This window comes from Equus asinus, chromosome 5, assembly GCF_041296235.1.
Source record: "Equus asinus isolate D_3611 breed Donkey chromosome 5, EquAss-T2T_v2, whole genome shotgun sequence".
Lineage (NCBI taxonomy): Eukaryota > Metazoa > Chordata > Mammalia > Perissodactyla > Equidae > Equus > Equus asinus.
In genome coordinates, this window is record NC_091794.1 from 3,058,631 (window position 1) to 3,081,792 (window position 23,162).

General features: G+C 37.6%; 1 protein-coding gene and 1 long non-coding RNA gene across 4 annotated transcripts in view; one reads left to right on the forward strand and one right to left on the reverse strand.

Moving 5' to 3' along the window:
* Positions 1–23,162, forward strand: part of CRYBG3 (crystallin beta-gamma domain containing 3) — a 106,054-nt gene that overhangs the window by 58,077 nt on the left and 24,815 nt on the right. For all 3 annotated transcript variants that reach the window (XM_070508534.1, XM_044771741.2, XM_014864084.3), the window contains 3 exons: positions 16,370–16,512; positions 16,620–16,746; positions 17,606–17,638. In XM_070508534.1, the coding sequence (XP_070364635.1) occupies positions 16,370–16,512; positions 16,620–16,746; positions 17,606–17,638 (303 nt within the window). The remainder of the gene's footprint in view (positions 1–16,369; positions 16,513–16,619; positions 16,747–17,605; positions 17,639–23,162) is intronic.
* On the reverse strand, positions 16–23,157 carry LOC123286128 (uncharacterized). The gene is made up of 3 exons (XR_006528407.2): positions 19,168–23,157; positions 6,760–7,154; positions 16–6,223 (listed from the first exon to the last, which is right to left on the reverse strand). It is a non-coding gene; the product is annotated as an uncharacterized lncRNA (long non-coding RNA).

Here is a 23,162-nt window from a genome sequence, read left to right on the forward strand (position 1 = left end):
CCTTATTCTTAATTTTCTATCTGTCTTATGTTTCCATGAAAACTGGACATGACCTCTGACTGAACATGAGGTTATAACATGTTTCTGAAACCTGAGAGCGTTAAACTGAACTGCTTATATGACTTGCCAGTTTTTCTTAACTGTCATGATTATTGTAGAATACCGATGTTTACTCTTCATCCGTTGATTCCATAATCATTTTCTGAGCACCTGCTTTGTTAGATGTATTGTGCTGGGTGCTGGAGAAACAGTGGCAGGGACTCAGTCCCTGCATTTTCAGAGCAGGCAGTTTGCTAGTGAAGACAGCACTTACGTAAATGTTTGATATTGTTTGACTGTAGTTGGATTGAGCACAAAGTACTCATGGTACCCAGAGAAAGGTCAATTACTCCCACTTGGAAGTAGAGACAGCTGAGCTGAGGTTTCAAGTTCAAGAGTTCGCCAAGTGGAGAAATTCCAGGACAGGCTCAAGGGGAAAGATGGGTGCTGTTTTAGCAAGAGATGAACATATAAGAAGGCAAGGCTGTGAGCCAGTGTTTCTCAGCTGGTGTGACTTTACCCCCGGGGGGCTTTGGCAGTGTCAGGAGACGTTTTGGATTGTCCTTATTTGATGGGGGGAGTGCTACTGACATCTAGTGGGTAGGGGCCAGGGATGCTGCTTCACTCCTGCAATGCACAGGACAGCCCCGACAACAGAGTCATCAGGCCCAAAATGTTAATAGTGCTGAGGTTGAGAAACCCTTACATCAGTGAAATTGGTGTGTTTGGGAAATGCAGGTAAGTCAGGATATTAGGGAGAACTTCGGGAGGATGAGTCCAGGACCAGACAATGAAGGGCCTTATATGCCGTGTTGAGGAATTCAGGTTCTTTTTCTTGACTTGACTATGAGACACTGATGGATTTTAGGCCTAGTGAGCATGATTAGATTAGCAGTTTAGAAAGATCTTTTTGGTGACTATATCAAGAAAAGGCAAGGGTGAAGGAGGTTGTCTGGAGGCAAGGGGTCCAGAATGTTACAGGACTCTAGGTTGAAGCTGATGAAGGCAGAGAGAAGAGGAGAGAGATATTAGAGAGTTCTATAGGCTATCAGGACTTATCAAATGTTGCTCATTTTTCTGATGAGCTCTGGAGACTTTTTAATGTGTTCAGAGGGGATGTATTCTTATCATTCAGGAGTTAACCACTGCAATCTCTTTCCAAAATAATCTTTACCCAAATAAACTCTAAACTATCTGGCAAGGCCTCTGAAGCCCTCTGTGAAGGAAGTGATAACAAAGTGAAGGGTAATTATTGGGTCCACGTGTACTCTGGATGAGCACAGGGGTGGTGTGGGTTGCCCCTTTAGGGTTCTGTCTGTGGGCCAGCAACCCCTCACCCCATCATTAGGAGGAGCTGGAATAGGAGAAGCAGCACAGGGAACAAGGGAGCATTTTTTATTCTAGAAGGATCCTTGTCAGTAAGAAAGTGAGTTGGAAACCATTTCTACCTGAAAGAAATATAGGACAGTCCACTGAAGATTGGGCACTGAGTTTGCTTGAGCAATGGATAGATAATTTTTGAGATAATTAGTCCACAAAAACAAGGGCCATGGGTTTTCTCTACCTGCCACTCTTGACCACTAAAAGGCAAGCAAGCTAAAAGAAGACAGAGCCTTCATCTTTTTAATTTTAGGTAGGTGTGACCACCCACACTGAGGAAATTATGGGTCATGATTCAAATCATCTTCCATCTACTAGTGAATAATTTTTAATTTTTTCTCTCCTCTTTTAAAAAAGAGAATTGAAGTATTGCCAATCCTAGAAATGTTATCATTGAATGTGATTGTATCTTCCAAAGTTGACTGTGACTGAAACAAGCAAACAAACGAAAAACAAAACTCCAAGTCACTAGTTGAAATCTCCAAAAAGTAGAAAATATGAAAAGATGTAAATCCTGTCACTGGATAACTAAATAATTAAGAGATATTTGATATAGATAGTCTATGGTAATATACATTGGAAAAATTGGCATAAATGGGCATGTTAATACTGCTGCACACAGAAGTTTTGGGCACTTACAAAAATGATGACAGTTTTTATATAAATAAGTAAAAATGCCCTTCAAAGAAAATCTTCTGTTCTCTTTAAATTAGATTTTTTAAAAATTAAAAGATTGGTCGTTAGCTCCTGGTTAAAGATGTTATCATAATCCTCATTATAATAATCCTAACATTTGTCAAGTACTTATAATGGCTTTGCGTGCATGCTTACACTTAATCTTCACAGAGCCAATGAGATAGACTCATGATTCCAATCTCATAGATACAGACAATGAGCATCTCAGAGGGTATCGTGGAGCTGGGATTTGAGGACAAGTCTGTCCTACTCTAGAGTCCACGTTGTATTGTCTGTTTCCCTCTGTTATGGAATGCTTAGACTAAAAGAGCACCTTGCCAGTGGAAAACTGGATTGTATTCACCCAGAGGCTGCTTAGCATTTCATTTGTAGCTATAAAGCTATGGTCACATTGCAAACCAATACATGTATGTAGTGAATAATTCTTGACATGACTTTCAGACAACTTATTTATAATTTAAATTTATGTTCACTAAAATATTTTCAGATGAAATATACTAAAAATATCTATACACATTTAGACAATTTAGAATTATACATATGCATATGTTATAAGAATGCTTAAACTTATCAAGTTATACTTAGAAAAATTTTATACGGCATAGCATGTAATTGAGGAGAAGTTCTCTTTTTTTAAAACCACTTTATTGAGGTATGATTGACATGTAAAAAGCTTACATATTTAAGGTATATACTCAATGAATTTGGGGATAAGTAGAGGCCTGTGAACCCATCACCACCACCAAGGCCGTAGACAAATCCATCTCCTCCCAGAGTTTCTTCTAGTCCCTTTTATTGTTGTTATTAATTTTTTGTGATAAGAGTGCAACATAAGATCTACCCTCCTTGAAAATTGTAAGTCTATGGAAAAGTGTCGTTAGACGTAAGATTTAAAGCTCTTGTGGTTGTCACAGCCTCCATGAGTTAATGTGTCTTCCCCATCTAAACTTTCAGACATCTCTAACCTGGAAAGAGTGAAGAGCTACATTTAAGATCTAAGTTGAAGTAATATAAAATAAACAAAAGGACAGATAGAAAACTGCACTTTCTAATGTCCTCGCTCCTGTAGGTGGAACACTCTGAATCTACTAAGGTCAAATCCTGGACATATCTCTTAGGGATAATGTGATCTGTGTCATGGAGTGCTTTGGAGCAGACAACCAGAAATGTGTTCCTAATTCCAAATGAGTCAGGCAGATATATTGACTTGGAGTTGATTATTTTTTTAAAAGGAGGCCAGAAGGAATATAGCAGTATTAGACTCCAGGGATTAAAGAAAGAATTTTTGTTCTTTGGCTTCCTTGATCAAACTTTCTTGGTATGCTTCTTATTCCTCAATTTTATACTAGTTTAACTTTTGAGTTTGCTTTTGTTATGATTTTCAGACTTTGTACCTCTTTTTCAGATCTCCGAAACCAGGTGATATGCAATGGTTATTTCTCCTAAATTGATTGATACACCAGATCTCCACTGGTGTCTCATTACATTGCCCATGAGGAGTTTGTAGCACCAGAGCTCCAGGGCCCAGTGAGCTGAGGGATTGTATGGAATTTTAAAAAAATCAAATTACTGATCCTTAAGACTTATCTTTGGTCCTGAAGCAACTGGAGTTGCTTCATTAGTTTTGTCTCACAATAGGGAGTACTGTACCTGAGAGTGTATTAAACTGTCCAGATTTTTCAGTGGATTTTAAGTACTTTTAAAATATGAAATGGGAGTACAGATAGGAGGTCATTCCCTCATTTTTCATTCTTCTTGAGCAACAGAACTTCACTTAAGTCTGTGTGACTTTCTTTTTTTAATTTATTTTTATTTTTATTTTATTTTATTTTTTAAAGATTGGCACCTGGGCTAACAACTGTTGCCAATCTTTTTTTTCTTTTTTCTGCTTTATCTCCCCAAACTCCCCCGTACACAGTTGTATATCTTAGTTGCACGTCCTTCTAGTTGTGGGATGTGGGACGCTGCCTCAACGTGGCCTGATGAGTGGTGCCATGTCCACACCCAGGATCCAAACCCTGGCCTGCTGCAGCAGAGCGTGCAAACTTAACCACTTGGCCACGGAGCCGGCCCCATGTGTGACTTTCAAAGTTATTTAATTGTGCCTAGTAAAGTAGGGATGATGGTAAGCTAGGAACCTCATAAGGCTGCCCCTGGACGTGACCCTGAGTGCCTGTTGTGATCACCTCCTGCACAATGCAGTTAGATGTTTTGGTTTTTGCTTTCTGTGGGGTTTTTTTTGCATATTTTATACCTCACTTTGTACATGTGACCCCTGGAGACTTAGCCCCAGGTGGTGGGAGCTGGCTTAGAGGTAGAGCTCTGCCCAGCAGAGGCACCATTGATAGCAACTGGTCCACTAGGTCAGATATTATATAGTTAGTAGGCTTGAATGAAGAATGCAGAGAGAGTCAAAACCAGGAGAGTGGCTCAGAAAGGCACTTAGAAAAAAAAAGGAAGCCAAAAGCTATAAGGCAAGAGAAGCCATGAATAAACAAAAGCAGAAGATGGGAGGAGGAGAGTGATGACACTGAGGAGACTCCTGTGGCCCTCAGCCAGGTCTCTGGGAATGGTAGACAGAGTGGGAAAGACACTGACTCAAGCCATGTGAGTCAATTTATTTGTGAACTCACATGCTGTCAGCACTTGTACTTGGCACTGGGTCCTGTTGTTACCAGACACAAACACAGGTTCTTTTACCTGTCACACAAGAGGGGCCAAACAAAAAGCTGGAATGCTAGGCTTATGGCAAGGAAAGGGGTTTATTTTGGGTGACGTTAGCTGGGAGATGAGAGTAAGTCCTCAAATTTTTCTCCTTGAAAGATGGAAGGAAAAGGTTTTTAAAGGTTGTGAGGAGTGCAGCTGCTTTAGGGAGAGGGAGCCTGTGGCCTTGCTGGTTGGTGCTTTCCCACCAGCCTGCCTCTGGCCTTGTGAGGCTGCTTTCAGAGACTGGGATGGTGAGATAAGGGAATCCACAGGTGGGCATCCTTAGTTGTTTGCCTCCATGATGGATGGTGGATTCTGGTGCCGGGAAGCTGAAGAATTGGGCTCTGGGAAGCTTCAGCTTCTTGATATTCTCTGGATATCAGTTTCCCTGTAATAAACTTCAAGATCCCATAATTAGCTAAAACTTTAGTGTGAGTCCAGCATGAGGCCACCTGAGCTTTTAACAATTTGTAATTTCTGTTTGCCTTATGAGGTTCAAAGGTTATGAGGATACAAAAGTTAAAGAAGTGGCTATTTACATATGAATGTAACTAGAGAAGCAGAGAAAGGGGGTGGTGCTTTTGGTTTTAACCCCATATATGCTGGGTTTAATGTAGGGGAACTGATATCAAGGTCGGCATCAATTCTCCCCTATTTTATTTGTTCCTCACTCTTGAGGGATTTGGGGCGATGACTGGTCTAGTTACTTCTTGTTGAATTGGGGCATAGGTCTGGTTAGAGGAATGAGACTGTTTAACACTTATTTGGAAAATTTTTTTGTCCCCAGCTTTAGGTTGACGTTTTGTATTATTAGAATTTTTGTACCTTGTTCAGCAGTTTTGAAACAACATTTAAAGGCACATTACATATCTGACCAGAAGGATAAGAAGTATAGACAACCCAAATTTTAACAGTCCCTGAAAAACAGACTTAATTCCTTGGAGAATCCAATAAAACAGTCCTGAAAACTAGTCTGGACCTGGTACCTCTGGGGATACCTGTTTATAAGGGGCATAGATTGGTCCATCTGACTGAAACAGTCTCCTAGTAAGGCAATAATGCAGGTGGGCTCCCAAAGTTAGGCCTATATTGTATAAGCAAGTAACCAGGTATTTAATAAGAAGCATTTCTAGAGAGACAAAAAGAAAAAGAAAGTTAACGGTTTGAGCAAATTATAAACCAGTTCCTGAGCCCAGGGGGCACCCAGTCAAGAAGATTTTTAGAAGTCAGAGTCAAAGCATCTTTTGAAATTTGAAATGTCTCTGATGGTGTCATCGGGTGTTCAGGTATCTTTCTGAGTGGCTTACATAGTAACAGACATGAATCTTAAGTTTATGTTAAGATGTCCAACTTCAGTTTGCAGGACTTCAGGAAAAAGGGCAGTTGCAGTTCTGAATGTTTCCTAATGAAAACGGAAGAAAAAATTGAAAATGTTAGTTTGGAGATTTGTAGCCAGATATTTCAGGAGACTAGAAGAATTCAGGATCCAGTCCAGTTTACAGGTAGAAAAGAAAACCTCAAAGACAATTGACAGAACTAGAATTTAATATCCACAAATGGGTATTATAGTTTTTTATTGAAACATAATTTTTCTCTCTAAATCACTCTCATTTTTACCAAAGATAGCCAAATTAAGACTCATTGGTTTGTAAAATAAGTCTAGTTTTAATAAACTTGGCCCAATTATTGACATAAGTACAGCAACAATAGTAATTGATCATATAGGTACTATAAGTCTGTTTTGTTGGAAGATTTTATAAAAAATCTCAGATTTAACTTTGAAGGCCTCTCAAGGCCAGGAAAGCCAGAACAAGAACTTGTCATCAGACTCAGCCTGTAATACCTACAGGTCTGGGTGAATTCCCCTTTTCTCTCGAGGTACCCCAAAATATTCTCAGGTTCCTCGCACCTGTCAGAGAACTGACCTTTTTTACTCACCTGGTAAGGTTGCTGGGAACCCTGTAAGCAAGGCAGTAGGCCAATATTTCCAAGTGGTTTTATTCCATAAAGTCCAATCTTTGTTCATCAAAAGCTGTCTGGTCATATCTGTCTGCACATTTTTCTTAAATATAATATTCCAGTTAAAGCCACGGTAATATAACCAGTGTTTCCAATTATTTCCTGTTGTGAGGAGAACAGATTCTTATTGAACTTATGTAAATAACTGTATAGTCATGAAAACAATATTTACTCACTGAGAGTTTCCAAATTCTGGAGGGATCAGGTATGGAGAAAAAGATAAATGCTCCAATTTTGTTTACAAAGGTATAATCCTCCAAAGTGTTATAAGTCATAGTTAGCTTGAGAGAAAAGAGAAAAAGTTTTCCTTGAACCTGAAAAAACAAAACATTAAAAAATCAGACACATTGCAAAAGAAAAAGTCATAGATATTATAATTATCTTTATCAGTTCATTTAGTCCCATGAGATCAACTCTTGATCTTTTGTTAGCAGTTCTATGAGGCCATCAGTTTCTCCATTGCAGTTTTGTAATTTCTTATCCAGCTCAGTTTTATAATCTGAAAGTTTATCAAAAACTTGTATTCTAGCAAGTGTCAGAGTCCTTTTCATGAATCTCTCTGAAGATGAAACATATTTGTAAAAGCATCAGAGTAAAACAACTGTCTGTAAATAATAAAACATTTAAAAATGGCAGTTGATAAAGAAATTTGACCATTTCTGTGACATATAACATTTCAAGATACTAACTAGAATTATGCCTGACAACCAAGACAGATGAGAATTTTAGGAATGTTATATAACTTTTTGAACATTATATCAATAACATTTATCTACATAGTATCATAAGGCCCTATGAAACAATGTTTAGTTATTCATTTAACCATGGTGACAAAGATTTTGAGGCCAATACAGAAAATTAAATAGCTGTAAGAAAAATCTTAGCACCTGTGATTAAAGACCTGATAAAAACAATAGAGGAAATTTATTTCAGTAAAACATAAAATCCTTACCCTTCTGGTAGGCTACTCAAAGAAAAAAAACTTCATAATCTCTTTATCAAGAACAGACTAAAAGTTCAAGAAAATTATTCTTTTTTTTTTTTTAAAGATTTTACTTTTCCTTTTTCTCCCCAAAGCCCCCCGGTACATAGTTGTATATTTTTAGTTGTGGGTCCTTCCAGTTGTGGCATGTGGGATGCCGCCTCAGCATGGCCTGATGAGCGGTGCCATGTCTGCGCCCAGGATTCGAACTGGCGAAACCCTGGGCTGCCAAAGCAGAGCATGCGAACTTAACCACTCAGCCACCGGGCCGGCCCCAAGAAAAGTATTCTTTTACGAGAGAGAACCAAATTTTAATTTTGTAACAGCTTATTTTTTTATATTAAAACTCGTTCACTTAATTGAGTTCATTTTAATCTCATCCAAAAGACCATGTACAAAACTTTTTTTTTCAGGGTTTTACTTTTACACATCTTTTGTCACTTAATTTTTACATGTAGAATTTGTCCCATATCTTCTTTCTTTTGTTTTATTTCCTAGTACTTTAGGATAAATTTGTCTTTCTTAACAAAGCAAACAGAAGTATTTTTATGCTTTATATCTTTTTTACTGAAAATATACACCTTTTCTTGTATACAGACTTCCTAGAAACATGTCTTTTCTCATAGAAAATTTCTCACTGTGTACAAAACATGTTTATTGATAAATCTAAGTCTTTTTAGTTTCTCTGAGCTAAGCCAAAAGTAGATAAATTTTATGTTTATTAATTGTTTTAATATTTTTTCTTATGTGGGAATGACCTAGATACTTAATAAATTCTTATCATTTAACTTAATTTTGTAAAACTCTAAGGTTTTAAGTTATCAAAAGGTTTTGAAGTTATTTTAAGTACATATACCATAACACATAATTATTGTTAAAAAGTTCATCCAAAAACTTTTATCTTTTTCACATCTAATTAGTTTACCTTTTTTTGTTTTGCTTTTTTGTGAGGAGGATTGGCCCTGAGCTAACATCTGTTGCCAATCCTCCTCTTTTTGCTTGAGGAAGATTGTGACTGAGCTAACATCTCTGCTAATCTTCCTCTATTTTTTAATGTGTAATGCTGCCACAGCATGGCTTGACGAGTGGTGCTGGGTCCTGCCTGGGATCTGAACCTGTGAACCCTGGGCCTCCATAGTGGAGCATGCGAACTTAACCCTATGCCACTGGGCTGGCCCCTAGTTTACCTTTTTTTCAGTAATTATTTAGATTGTATGTAAAGGTTTTGACACATCAGACAAAATCAGTTATCATTCTAACCTATTATTTTGCTGACAAATTTGTAGCAGGGGTACCATGAGCTTATTTCACTAGTAAATTCAGGCTGTTTGTCTGCATTATATCTAATGTTGATGATTCTGAAGATGTGCCTGTTTTAATCAAACCAACAAACTTAAACAAGCCTTTATTTACCAAAGATTATTTCCTATCATGTTAACTTGAAAGATATTTGGGTTCGTTTCTGTTACGTTTAAAAATAACTTATGTAAGTGCTTACTTTAACTCAATTAAATGGAACTGTTAAGTTTGACCATACCATCTGGAGATAAAACATCATATATATATAAAAAATATATTTATATTTGATATAAATGATATATTTGATATATATATAACATATAGACAAACATTCACACAAAGACTCCATGGTCATTGTTTTAAAAAATTAGGACAATGTATCACATCTTTAAAAGTCTGTACAAAGCATTTAACAAAGGCCCTCTTTCTAAGTGTATAATTTAACCTTACACCAGTTTACCTTGGTGGGGGGCCTTTATTATCTTTCTAGTACTTGATATTAGCCTCTAGTTTTATTTCATATGGTGTGGGCTCAGTCAACTTTATTGCCTTCCCTTTAGTATATTTAATTAACATTGTCTGAAGGGTGATTTATCCCCACAGTACAATCAGGCAAAAAGAGATGTAATCATTTTATGTAAAGCTCGTTTAAATATATTAAGTTTTACAAAACTTTATCTTAATTTTGTCAACTCTTATACCTCTAATTGTAACTTTTATTAGGATTCCATTAACAAGTTTCAGTATTATAATACTGTGTAGGGGAAGCATTCCCAGCCAGACATTACATCCATTTCTAAAAAAACATTTAGGCAATGTTGACATGACTGTTTTATATAATATTAGCTTAAACACTTTAATTTTTATAATCTTATTAACCTTAGTGTTCTAACTGTTGCCCCAAACAAATTGTTGGTTAGGTTTCTCATGATTTTTGTCTTCTGGCTTTTAAAGTTTTTTTTAAACTTAGGTGAATAGAACAGGTCTTTCTGAGGTCCTTTAATTTTGGGGGGCCAGTTAGGGGTCCCTTTAGCCCACCCAAGCTTAGGCAGTGTTTTATTAAAACCTTTGTTTTAACTTCATTCATGTCTGTTGTATTCATCCCATTTTCGTTTTTAATGACTAGCGAAAGATTTCCATCCTGCAGGGATGAGTCCTGTCACTCTTCCCTTTCTGATTTCTCTTTGTTTTTTTTTCCCTTTAATATTTATCTTATTTACCTTATTATTATTATTTAAAAACTCCTTTAAAAATTTCCACCTTGTTGAAAAGAGTCCCTTTATTTTTCCTTAGCTTCCTTTTATTCTTTTGTTAATTTAATGTTTTCATTAGCATCTGTATAACTGTGAGAAGAAGCTGAGACCCCAAGTTTAGGTTCTCAAGACTAGCCATTGTATTTTCCTTTTAATTTGGTCTTTTTCATAGGTACCAATAAAACAGCTGTTTTTGATGAGAGTTCTCTAAAAATTTTTCAACTTAAAGATCCATTGTTGGGCCATTTCTTTTCACCGGGATCTAAAGAATTTTGTGGTCATCTGGTGTTACAAAAGGAAATTATCCTTTTTTAGACATTGGCTTAAAATTTTAATTAGACCATCTACTCAGAATCAGCCCCAATAGGCTCTGCTTGGGGACAGATGGTGTGTTCCCCATTCTGATACACAGAGATGGACAGATACACAGAGACACAGGAAAACTAGACACCAGTGAACTAGTTCCCAGATTTAGTGTAGAAAGTCTTACAACTCTTCCCACTCCAAATGCATGCCCAGATGGTCCTATTGGACCCCAGATGGCCCTGCCATAAATGGAAGGGGAAGGCTTCCCTGAGGTGGCTTACCCTATTCCAGACTGAGCCTATCAACTCACCAGAAGCAAAACAAACAAACAAATCTAGAACCTGTTTCCCTGCCACAAGAAAAATGTGCCTAGGGCCATCAGTGCTGGGTCAGACGGAAAGTACTGGGGGCAGTCCCTAGGGCAAATCACCTAGGCAGCTGCTGGACTGCTTCCCAGGAAATCCCAGTTGGCCCAGGGCTGTGGAGCTACTGGCAAAGAGCCTCCTGGCTGGCTTGCCAAATTGTTACTGGCCACAAACACAGGTTCTTCTTACCCATCACACGAGAGGGGCCAAAGCAAAAACTAGAATGCCAGGCTTATGGCAAGGAAAGGGCTTTATTTCAGGTGACATCAGCCAGGAGAAAAATTCGTGGGCTTACTCTCGTCTCAGCTAAAAAGAACCTGTGTTTGTGCCCAGTAACATTGTGACAATGGATCCCTCTCTCTGCTCAGCTCCAGGCAGCATCATTGTCAAGTGACCTGTGCCTTCCACTTGCTTCCCAGCTCACCCTGCTCACTGCTACCATCCTCCTACCACCCACACCCTATGATTTCTGCAAATTGTTGCTCAAGTAAAGCACATCACATCATAACATAAGTTATTTCTTAAAGAGCACAAACAGCACACATGCACACATCTGTATTTATCTTTTTATATCTTTGTCCCATTTTACTCCAGCATAATACAATGACCCGTGGACTATTTCAGCATATCCCCACTCCCCCTTCCTACCACCCTAACAGGCAGTAATGAACAGTTATAGGGGCAGAAGAAGTAAAAGCAGAGATGGAACATTCCAGTCACCACAGTAGGAGAAGAAAGGGCCATATAATTGACAGCTGCTGAAGACCCATTACCCCATTATGGTTGGACTTGACTTGGCTGGTGGCTGATGATACCAGTTCCTGACTAGGACCCAGACTGGGCCCCTTCACCCACCATCATGACATGGTACCCTCACAGGTGCCTTGAGCTGGTTACACATTTTCAGGTTGAAAGAAACAGGCCTGTTCAGCTTTCTGGGGGTGAGGAGCGTTTATGTCATCAGTATAACCAGGTTTGTTGGTGTGGCACCCAGGCTCTAAACATCATATTTCAATTGGGAGGCTTGTCCTGGGGACTTTAATGCAAGTCATTTATAGGCTGTTAAAGCCTTGATTTTATATATATATATTCCAGATTTATATCTGGAAAATGGCAAGTCTATGTCTATATTGAGATAAATATAGATATGTGTGTGTGTGTATGTACATGTGTACACATATACATACACACACGTACGTTTATATGTAAAATTGGGGTTTAGGGGAGGTCAAAGAGACAGCAAGTGCATGTGTTTTGAAAAAAAAGAAGGGATGGCAAGAGTGATGAAGAACAAATCCACTGGCTCCCGTTTTGTAAGAACCATGTGAAAGTAACGAGGTGACAGGTATTCTCAAGTTCCAAAGGTTTACTCTCAAGGAGGAATTAAAAACACAATTATGGGTTAGAAATTATTTTATAATACAAAATTCAGGAAAAAGCCTTTATCTTTTATCCTTAGGTCTCAAATGAAATGTGATCTAGCTGTGTCAGCAATTTTTAGATCCTTGAAAGCTGACAAGTAAGTAGTTAAGAACAAGAGAATTTTTTAAAAATGTCTTTCTTTTACCTCAACATGATAAAGGCCATATATGACAAATCCACAGCCAACATCATACTCAATGAGCAAAAACTGGGCACCATCCCTCAGAACAGGAATGAGACAAGGATACCCTCTATCACCACTCTTATTCAACATATTACTGGAGGTTTTGGCCAGAGCAATTAGGCAAGAGAAAGGAATAAAAGGAATCCAAATAGGGAGTGAAGAAGTGAAACTCTCACTGTTTGCAGACGACATGATCTTATATGTAGAAAACCCCAAAGAAGCCATTGGAAAACTATTAGAAATAATCAACAACTACAGCAAAGTTGCAGGGTATAAAATCAATTTACATAAATCAGTAGCATTTCTATGCTCTAATAACGAACTAACAGAAAAAGAACTCAAGAACACAATACCATTTACAATTGCAACAAAAAGAGTAAAATACTTTGGGGTGAATTTAACTAAGGAAGTGAAAGACCTATACAATGAAAACTACAAGACTTTCCTGAAAGAAATTGATGATGACATAAAGAGATGGAAAGACATTCCATGCACATGGATTGGAGGAATAAACATAGTTAAAATGTCCATACTACCTAACGCAACCTACAGATTCAATGCAATCCCAATCAGAATCCCAATGACATTCTTTACAGAAATAGAACAAAGAATCCTAAAATTCATATGGGACAAGAAAAGACCCCAAATTGCTAAAGCAATCCTGAGTAAAAAGAACAAAGCTGGAGGCATCACAATCCCTGACTTCAAAACATACTAAGAAGCTACAGTAATCAAAAGAGCATGGTACTGGTACAAAAACAGGTGCGCAGATCAATGGAACAGAATTGAAAGCCCAGAAATAAAACCACACGTCTATGGACAGCTAATCTTTGACAGAGTTACTGAGGGCATACAATGGAGAAAAGAAAGTCTCTTCAACAAATGGTGCTGGGAAAACTGGAAACCCACATGTAAAAGAATGAAAACTGACCATTCTTTTTCACCATTCACAAAAATAAACTCAAAATGGATCAAAGACCTAAATGTAAGACCTGAAACCATAAGGCTTCTAAAAGAAAATATAGGCAGTACACTCTTTGACATCAGTATTAAAAGGATCTTTTCGGACACCATGTCTTCTCAGACAAGGGAAACAATAAAAAGAATAAACAAATGGGACTTCTTCAGACTAAAGAGCTTCTTCAAGGCAAGGGAAAATAGGATTTAAACAAAAAAAAACCCCACTAATTGGGAAGAAATATTTGCAAGTCATATATCCGACAAAGGGTTAATCTCCATAATATATAAAGAACTCACACAACTCAACAACAAAAAATCAAACAACCCAATCAAAAAATGGGCTGGAGACATGAACAGACATTTCTCCAAAGAAGATATACAGATAGCCAATAAGCACATGAAAAGATGTTCATCATCGCTGATCATCAGGGAAATGCAAATCAAAACTACACTAAGATATCACCTTACACCTGTTAGAATGGCAAAAATAACCAAAACAAAAAGTAACAAATGTTGGAGAGGTTGTGGAGAAAAAGGAACCCTCATACACTGCTGGTGCAAATGCAAACTGGTGCAGCCACTATGGAAAACAGTGTGGAGATTTCTCAAAAAATTAAAAATAGAAATACCATATGACCCAGCCATCCCACTACTGGGTATCTATGCAAAGAACTTGAAATCAGCAATTCCAAAAGTCCCATGCACCTCTCTGTTCATTGCAATATTATTTACAATAGCCAAGGTGGGTAGGCAACCTAAGTGCCTGTCAACTGATGATTAGATAAAGAAGATGTGGTATATATATACAATGGAGTACTACTCAGGCATAAAAAAAAAATTGTCCCATTCACAACAACATAGATGGACCTTGAGGGAATTATGTTAAGTGAAATAAGCCAGACAGAGAAAGACAGTCTCTGTATGACTCCACTCATAAGTGGAAGTTAAACATGTAGACGGAGAACAGATTAGTGGCTACCAAGGGAAAGGCGGGGGTGAGGGATGGGCACAAAGGGTGAAGTGGTGCACCTACAACACGAATGACAAACAATAATGTACAACTGAAATTTCACAAGATTGTAAACCGTCATAATCTCAAATTTTTTAAAAAATGTCTTTCCTTTCTCTGGTTATAGATGCTTTGGTTTCTTTGGACACTATTTTATATAAAAGGTTTATTTATTTATATAAAATGTTTATATAAAATGAGTGTTTATCCTAGAAATCTTCTATTATGAGATTATATTTGTAATATATTATAAAGGGGAGAAAGTGATGCTGTTGAGACTTGTAGAGGTTGGTGACATTTCCCATAGGTCTAAGACTTGTTTTACCAACATTGAAGGAATGGGGAGGGGAAGAGGCTTTGGCGCGGGTTTTTTTTAACGTTTTCTATATTTTCCAATAAAAAATATTCCTATTATAAAGATTTCAAAAAAAAGTAGGGTAAAATTGTCCAACTTCCCTGCACCCAAACACAACCACTCTTGGGTTTTTTTTCTTCTAGCTTTTTTTAATGAAAAGTTGAGTGTTTTTGCATGTTTGTAATCTTACCAAATTCATAAGTTTGAGTTTTTGCCCTGCTCTTTCATTCTTACATTACTGTCTAACAGTGATAATTGCTTAGGGTACATAAATAGACATATTTGGACTCAAATTCAATCTTTGCCGCACAGTAGCTGTATGACCTCAGGAAAATCACTCAGTTTCCTTAGCTGTAAACTGGGGTGATAGTAAGAGAATCGATGTGGTGCATGGCGGCACATGTAAGGCTGCTGGCCAGTAGTAAGTATAGAATGTGTTTTTAATTGTTAGCTCATGAAAAACTCTTCTTAGTAATATTTATTCCATCAAATGGTGGATGCATAAAGGCTTATGTTTATGCATCTTTTGGACATTTATTCTGTCCAAAAGCTTTTCACCATCATAAGCATCTTTGCATATAAATTGCCCATCATTTAGTTTTAGGAAACTTAAAAAAGGGAATTTCAGACTCAAAGAGTCTTTTAAATATATTTTTTAATTATCTTCTAAAATAGCTGTCCAATTTATATTTCCACTGGCAATGTTCCCTGACAAAACTGGATTTTTAGATCCTTCTTAATTTAAAAAGTGAAAATTGTATCTAGTTTTAATTTGAATTTCTTTATTTTTTGTAGTGAAATTAGACATTTGCTTATTTGTTTTTAATGTTAATCTTTTTTGTCAGTTGTCTGTGTCTTTTGCAGATTTATCAAGTTGGGTCTTAGAATGTTTCTGGTATTTTTGTTTTAAATATGTTGTCTGACTATAAAAGCTTTTAAAATTTCCTCTCATTTTGATTCTTTAATAAACAATCTTTTTGTGAGCCAATTTTATTTTTTCTGTTTCATTTAAGCTCATAACTCCTCTCCCACAATTCCTGCAGGGCACTGTTTCATGGGGCCCTCACTCTTTAGAACAAGAGAGCCTGTAGCTTCCTCTACAGTTAGTGTTACATGTCACAACCTGTCAGTCCCAGCAGTTTACCAACTGTTGACAAGCTTCCATTTGTACAAAAATGTTATGTTTTCCTGACTAAGGTAAATTCAGACTTATTTTTTCCTTTAAATTATTTAGGAGTAGTGACTATTAAAATTATTTCCAGTGCCATTTAAATTCTTCCTGGAGTTATTTGTGTGAAAATTGTCTCACAAGTATGTGAAAATTGTGCTAAGATACAGGAATCCATAAAACAAAATGCATATGTTTTCCTAAACTTTGCTCTTCCCGTTTTTAGAATTTTATAGAATCTTCTATCATGCTGTTCGATTCTGACCTAGAAAGTGGGAAGTTTATTGACATTACAAATCAGGAAGTTTCTGACTTAGAAGAAATTGGCTTTGGCAGTGAAACAAGATCCGTTCACGTTAAAAGTGGCGTGTAAGTAGTCTCCTGCTCTGAGAACCTCGAGAGATTCTTTGGTGTTTAAAATGGTTGGTTGCTTGGTTCTACATCACCTCTGTTCCTCTTCCTTTTTTCCCTACTAGATGGGTTGCCTACCAGCAGAAGTTCTTCTGTGGAGAACAATACATTTTAGAGAAAGGGAAATACAAATGCTTTTTTGACTGGGGAGGATCAAATAATACGATCATGTCAATACGACCTATCCAACTGGTGAGTTAAGTCTGAACATAACCAATGCCAGGGCACGTAATGTCATATGACTGAATATGTGGAACATTCTTTTTAAAAGTGGAACTGTTGCATTATGTGTATATAGAGAAAAAATGCAACAGCATATGAGTTTCTATAGACTCCATAGAGAGCTGGTAGGTGGCATTAGCACATAGATGGTATGGCTCTGTAATCTGATCAGTTCATTCATTCAGCATTTATTTAGTGCCTCTGATATGTCAAATACCACTGACCACTGGAGACAGAAGATGAACGAGACAGGCCTGATAGGTCTGTCTCTTAGAGGAGACAGATGTCTGGATAAGTAATTACAGTATTATTTCTGAGAAGGTAACATGTGAGCAGTGCTGAGAGAGCAGGGGAGAGGGCATCCAGAGCTGGGAGTTGGGGACCATGCCAGCAAGTAACATCTTAAGGGATATTTTGCCAGGTAGGGAAGTGGGGCTGGAAAGGCAATCCACAAGGAGGGAATGATCTCCTCGTGTGCAGATGGCCAGTGTGGATAACAAACGGTGCAGAACAGTAAGGTGCCCATGAGATGATGGTGTGGGAAAGGGAATGGTGGAAGCTCAGACACAATCTTCTAGTGGACACAGGGGCACGTGTTCTTCCAGATACAATATTACTAGAAATGAATTAGTAATAAATACTAAAATTATTATAAGGTAATTCAGTGAGTTCTTTGAGGGTCATAGCTAGTTCAAGGAATCTAGTAAAGTGGCCAGACCATTTTTTTTCATTTTCCAAAGGATATTTTCAAAACTCAAAATCTTTTCAAATTTGCTGTTTGAAAGATTATATGATTACAATTTTAAACATGTTTTAATATACTTTTCAGGAACCACTTGGGATAAATGAACCTCCACATTTGGTATGTTTAAAAATATTCTTATAATTGTTCAATTGTTACTAAAAGTATTTATTCCCCTTCTCTTCAGTCTGTCTCTTTCCCCTGGATAACTTTTATGTGTCCATGTGCAGGGCAGTCACTTGGTACCCGTGAGCAGAAGATGCCCATCTCTGTTACGGGGGATGTTGGCCTGGATCTGTCACAGTCATGGCAGGGTGTCAGCTCTGACCATGTTGGAGTCGTTTTGAACCTTTGCCACTCTTTCTGTCCTACTGCCCACCATTCTTCAGTATCACATTCTTATTCAGCACAGTATTTTACGTTGTCTTTGGAGGAGCCCACTCACTGTAGAGAAATGGCTGTCTTGGCATGCTTATTATGTAAATGTATTTCTAATACCCAAATCAAATGTTTCTTAAAAGCGCTAGTAACATTGCTGCCCTGCTGCTTCATTTCTAGTGCGTTCATTGTTTAAAGGATCCATTGATGCTCTGGAGCCTAATGTTTGTGTATTATCTATTGGGGGCTAGAAATTTTGCTCATTTAGTGCTTCTGATAGCTCTGTGAGGTCAGGATTAACCCGATTTATTAATGAGGAAACCAAGATTGAGAATTTGTGTCATTTCACCCAGCTAGAAGTAGCAAAACAGGCATTTTTCTTAGTGTCTGACTCCACTTAACCACATTTTCAGGATTTTACATCAAGGAAAGACATATCACAATATGAGCAGTCCAGCCATCGAGGGAAGAGAGGGTGACAGACATTGCTTCCTCAGTCTCATTTTAAATAACAAATTTGGGAAAATTTCTTTCAAAGAGCCAAAACAGTGATTCATTTATAATATTTGACATTTGCTAGCCTTACATAATGCTGAATGTTTTTCTTGGAGTGTATGTTTTTTGTGTTCACGTCAGTGTTTATTTCAAATCAGCTGAGTTTAACCATGTTTCTGTTCAGAGTTTTCATGTTTTATTATTTTCTGATGAGCTCAGGCCTATTGGGCACGTTTCCTTTCTGAATATGTTGAGTTGTTTTATCTGGAGACACTTCCTGCCAGAGCTTTATTTTGAATCTTTGAAAACTCCAACTGTGCAATTTTAAAGTACTTTTTCCCCATCAATCAAGATAACATGAGTAAATTAAAGAGTCAAACAGGGATAATTCCAACCTGCACATCATCTGAGTTTTAAGTGCAGATAAAAAGTCACATTCTTTTAAGCCCTGTTTCTCCCCTCCTATGTCTCTGCTCTTTTTTACGGACTTCCTTGTTTGGTTTGGGGCAGATTGCTCGGAGGATTTTCTTTACAGTATTTCCAGTCCAACTTGAAGAGAAAGGAAGCAGTAGAAAACGCCCAGTGAAATCACCCCACTTCATGTTTCTGGATGTGGCTCAGCTATTTCCTTGTGAAATAAACGGTTCTGACAGGTATATGATTGCTGGATATTTGGTAACATGCAGACAAAGCCTCCTTAGTTTACCCAGTATCAAAGCTCTTATTATTTCCATTGGACCAAATTTTCAGAATGTTGTGCTTGTTTTTGTACTTACCCAGAGAAAAACAAATGGGTCTTGGCTGACACTCTGGTTCCACTCAGTGACTAGGAAGTATTTTCTCCTTCACAAGTAGCTGTGATGGGATTGACAATTCAGATGCTGTGTTCAGATGGGGTAGTTCTTTTTCCTGTCTCAGGAATAAGAAGGAGGTTACATCTCAGAGTTCAAGTCAGAGAAGGAATTTTTTTATGCTGGTGATTTTAAAGGGAGCCTCGTGCAACCTAAGAAGAGAAAAGCCAGAAAATATTTGTGTGTAGAGGTTAATATACATCGTGAGAGTTATGCTAATAAAAATATTACTGCTGATGTGTCAGCATATTATGATGAGATATATCTTATTTGGGACACAGAACACCTCCTTTTATTGAGAAGATTGTTTTTTTCCTGTATCTGAAGATCAATCACTAAGTCTTAGTGCCAACTCAAAATGTGCAGGATCGTTATATGGTTCTTCATAATTAGGTGGCATTTTATTTTTGTTTTTAGTTTTTTACCAAACGAAACAAAAAATAAACAGAATGTGTATTATGTTCATAATGTCATCATCTCTGTCTCTCTCAGCAAGTCCTGAATATCAGACATCTCATTAGATTAAATCTTATAAAAATGAGTTTAGTTTTCAGGCAGGTTATAGTCAGCCATTCTCTAGGAATTATAACCAGTTCCCCTCTTTGACCCAACTAAGGACATTTCTTCCCCTCCTTTTTTTTTGAGGAAGACTAGCTCTGAGCTAACATCTTTGCCCATCTTCCCCTATTTTATATGTGGGACACTGCCACAGCATGGCTTGATAAGCAGTGCGTAGGTCTGTGCCCGGGATCCGAACTGGTGAACCCCCAGCCACCGAAGCGGAGTATGTGAACTTAACCGCTACACCACTGGGCCAACCCTCAGGGACCTTTCTCTTCTAGAATCTTTTTCAAGTCCATTTGCAAATGTAATTAGAAATTTGTATTTCTTTAAATATTGAACCCCTCTTCCATTTTATGCATGATTCTGGCCAAGAAAAAACAACCAAATATTTTCTCATATTGGATAATTTGGCCGCATTGATTTTTAGAGTGGTCGCAGGATCTTTAACAGTTGGGTTACTTTTCTGATGTATGGGAGATAGGAAAATATAAGTTTTAATCAAATATCAGTCAGATTTAAGAGCAGTAGAGGAAAACACTTCTTTGTGGTTCTACAACAGGATCATTTTTATAGACTCTGAGGGCCAGAAACACTCAGGAAGTACTACTTATCTAAGTAAAGGAAGCCTCTGTGAGTAATCAGGGAAGTGAACTTATTGTATAATATGTAATTAATGTTAGAACTACAAAACACTACAAGATGAGGCAGTGTAATTTATAGAAGAATGGGAATGGACTGTTCTTTGTTGGCGTGTTTGTGTGAGGGAGGTCCAGGGGGCCACAGTCTCGTCTGGACAGGAGAGAAAGTTTCTCATAGAAATTATGTTAGCATTGGAATAAGTGAAATTACACTCAAAAACTTACTGTGATATTGTAGAACAAGCACGACTTCTGTCTCTGGTCAGCAATTAATTCTTGAGTTTTTAGTTTGTCAGATTAAAGACCTATTAAATATCTTCATGTATATCACAAATGAAAAAGTACATACTAAAAAGAATTTCTGCAAAATCTTCATTATAAAGTGATGGTAATTTCTACCTCAGATGGTAGTTCTAAAGAAGATACAAAATAATACGTGTAAAAGGCAGCTTTCAAGCCAGTGGTGCCCATCTGGTTTTTTTGCTTCTGTACAAAAGCAAAACAGCAGAACAAAAGTTCTGTTAGGAATTGAGCCATGCCCAGATGGCATGGAGTGATGGGTGTAGTTTGAAATAAACTCATCTTGTTCATCTCACTATTCACCTATGTTCTAAGCAACCTATCTGAGTTAGTTTGTACATTTATTCTCCATTAATCTGGAAAGGAAACCAAAGTAGTGATTTATCAAAATGGCTTTTTCCCATGACTTAATTTCATCAAGAGTAGAAACTACAATTTAATTATTATAGTTAGTAAACACAGAGTTGGTTTCTTTATGGACCATCGTCAGAACATTATGAGAATTATTCTATTCTGGAGGCATTTACAAGGTAGTCAAAATGAGGTGTTACTTTTCCAGGGCTGGTCAAATTTTGGGTGAACCATATACCATATCTCATTTTTGCAGGAAAAATAAACTCAGATCAGCATTAAGCCTGGTTTTGTAGTTTGATCAAAGAATATTTTAACCCATCAAATAAAAAAGATACTTTATGGCAGATTGTGTGAGTGTATGTGTGTGTCTGTGTGGATTTTAATTAATGCTTCTGAGTATGAATACTGAGACTAACAACTAGAAGTGGCTGCTGTCTATACCATCTGCAGTATGCTTACCTTGCAGTGTCACTTGACCAGAATTTGACATTTTGTGGTTTAATGGTTATGGATTGAAATGGAACTCTTAAGCTCAGCAATATAAAAATAACTAATTCAACAAAGTGGGAACATAAGTCGTGAATGAGTCAGCCATGACCTCTGTTCTCATGTGGTTTTTCCAGTTCTTATTGTGAATTAAGATAATATTTGCATGTAGGAGAGATTATCCTACGTTTTTGGAAATTAAATGTGATTTACTTTTCAGCCTCATGCTTTATAAACCTTTAAGTTAAAAAACATAGTCCAAGAAACCACTAACCAAAATATATACTCTTATCCAGGAATTTGGGGGCATTTTCCCTGGACACATAGAATGGTTCTTATAGAGGGACTTGTTCCAGAGGTCTCTCTCATTGTGGACTTCCTTTTTCTCGCTCTCTTCTGTATCCACCAGAGGGACCATGATAGAACGTGCTGGATTGGACCTCCTCAAGGCAGGGAGTCCCTGAGCGTTGCAGTGCTCCACATAAAGCCTGGTTTCATGCTAGGAAGTCCTGGCAGGCAAGCCACAGTTCACTGGGGGAATTGGTTCTCTCACCTTCCTGGTTTTGGCTGATTTTTGATATCAGACTAAGCAAGGTCAGAGCAGAGATAGCTAAGAAAAGATTCCTCAGAACTCAGAGACCATCAGTCTCTAAGAGGACCCTTGTGAAGATGAAGGAGGTGAACATCAGCTGCTCAAAGAAGCTTTGTTCTCAGTGGCACTGTGAGCAGGAGAGAAGGCGGTCTGTTCATTAGGATGCGTCCTTAGCTACAGTCTACAATGCAGGCCTGTCAGTGCAGGGTGGACCTGTGGGCCTTGTTATTTCAAGGCTCCCATGTGTTATGAAATATTTATAGGGCTCATTAATTTTTTCTTGCCTATTAAAGATGCAAGGACACTAGACTTGCAGATTATTATATCTCTGGTTTAAAGGGAATTATAGCTGAGATTTCATGGATTTTTCTTGACAAAAAGGACTAAAGCAGAAATTTAGTTGTATGTAACTGTAAGCTGTATATTCAAGGTATTCTTATCCGCAAACTGAAGCCTGTAAGCTGAAATGCATGATGCACACGTCTGTCTTTCTTCACCATAAGTCATCCACTAATCCCGTCATTGCTGTCTTTCCTGCCATCTGCTCCTGTGCTTTCACAGGCAGCTTACACTCTCTCCTTCTCTTTATTAACTGTGGATCAGGAGACTTGGGGTGAGAAAAGGCATACCAACCACACCGCATGCAATCCAGACCTCCTTTGTGTTCAGCGCTAAATTGCTCCTTGTTTTATGCATGTAGTCTCACCACAGGGGATAATAATTATTTGATACAATGGACAAGGGCCACACTTTAGTATATGAACCCAGAATCTGGTGCAAGAAATAGATAAAAATGATAAATGTAACATTCCTGGAAATGTGTAAGGAAAAAAGAATGTGAGTTTAAGCAAAATATCATTCTTAACATGAGTGAGTCTCGTATTTTGCTGAACTTTTTATAAAGACATAAAACTAAAGGTTTTAATTTGCTTTTGTGGTGGTGTCAAACACTTGTTTTCTGTGTAATTGTTGTTTGTTGTTTTTGT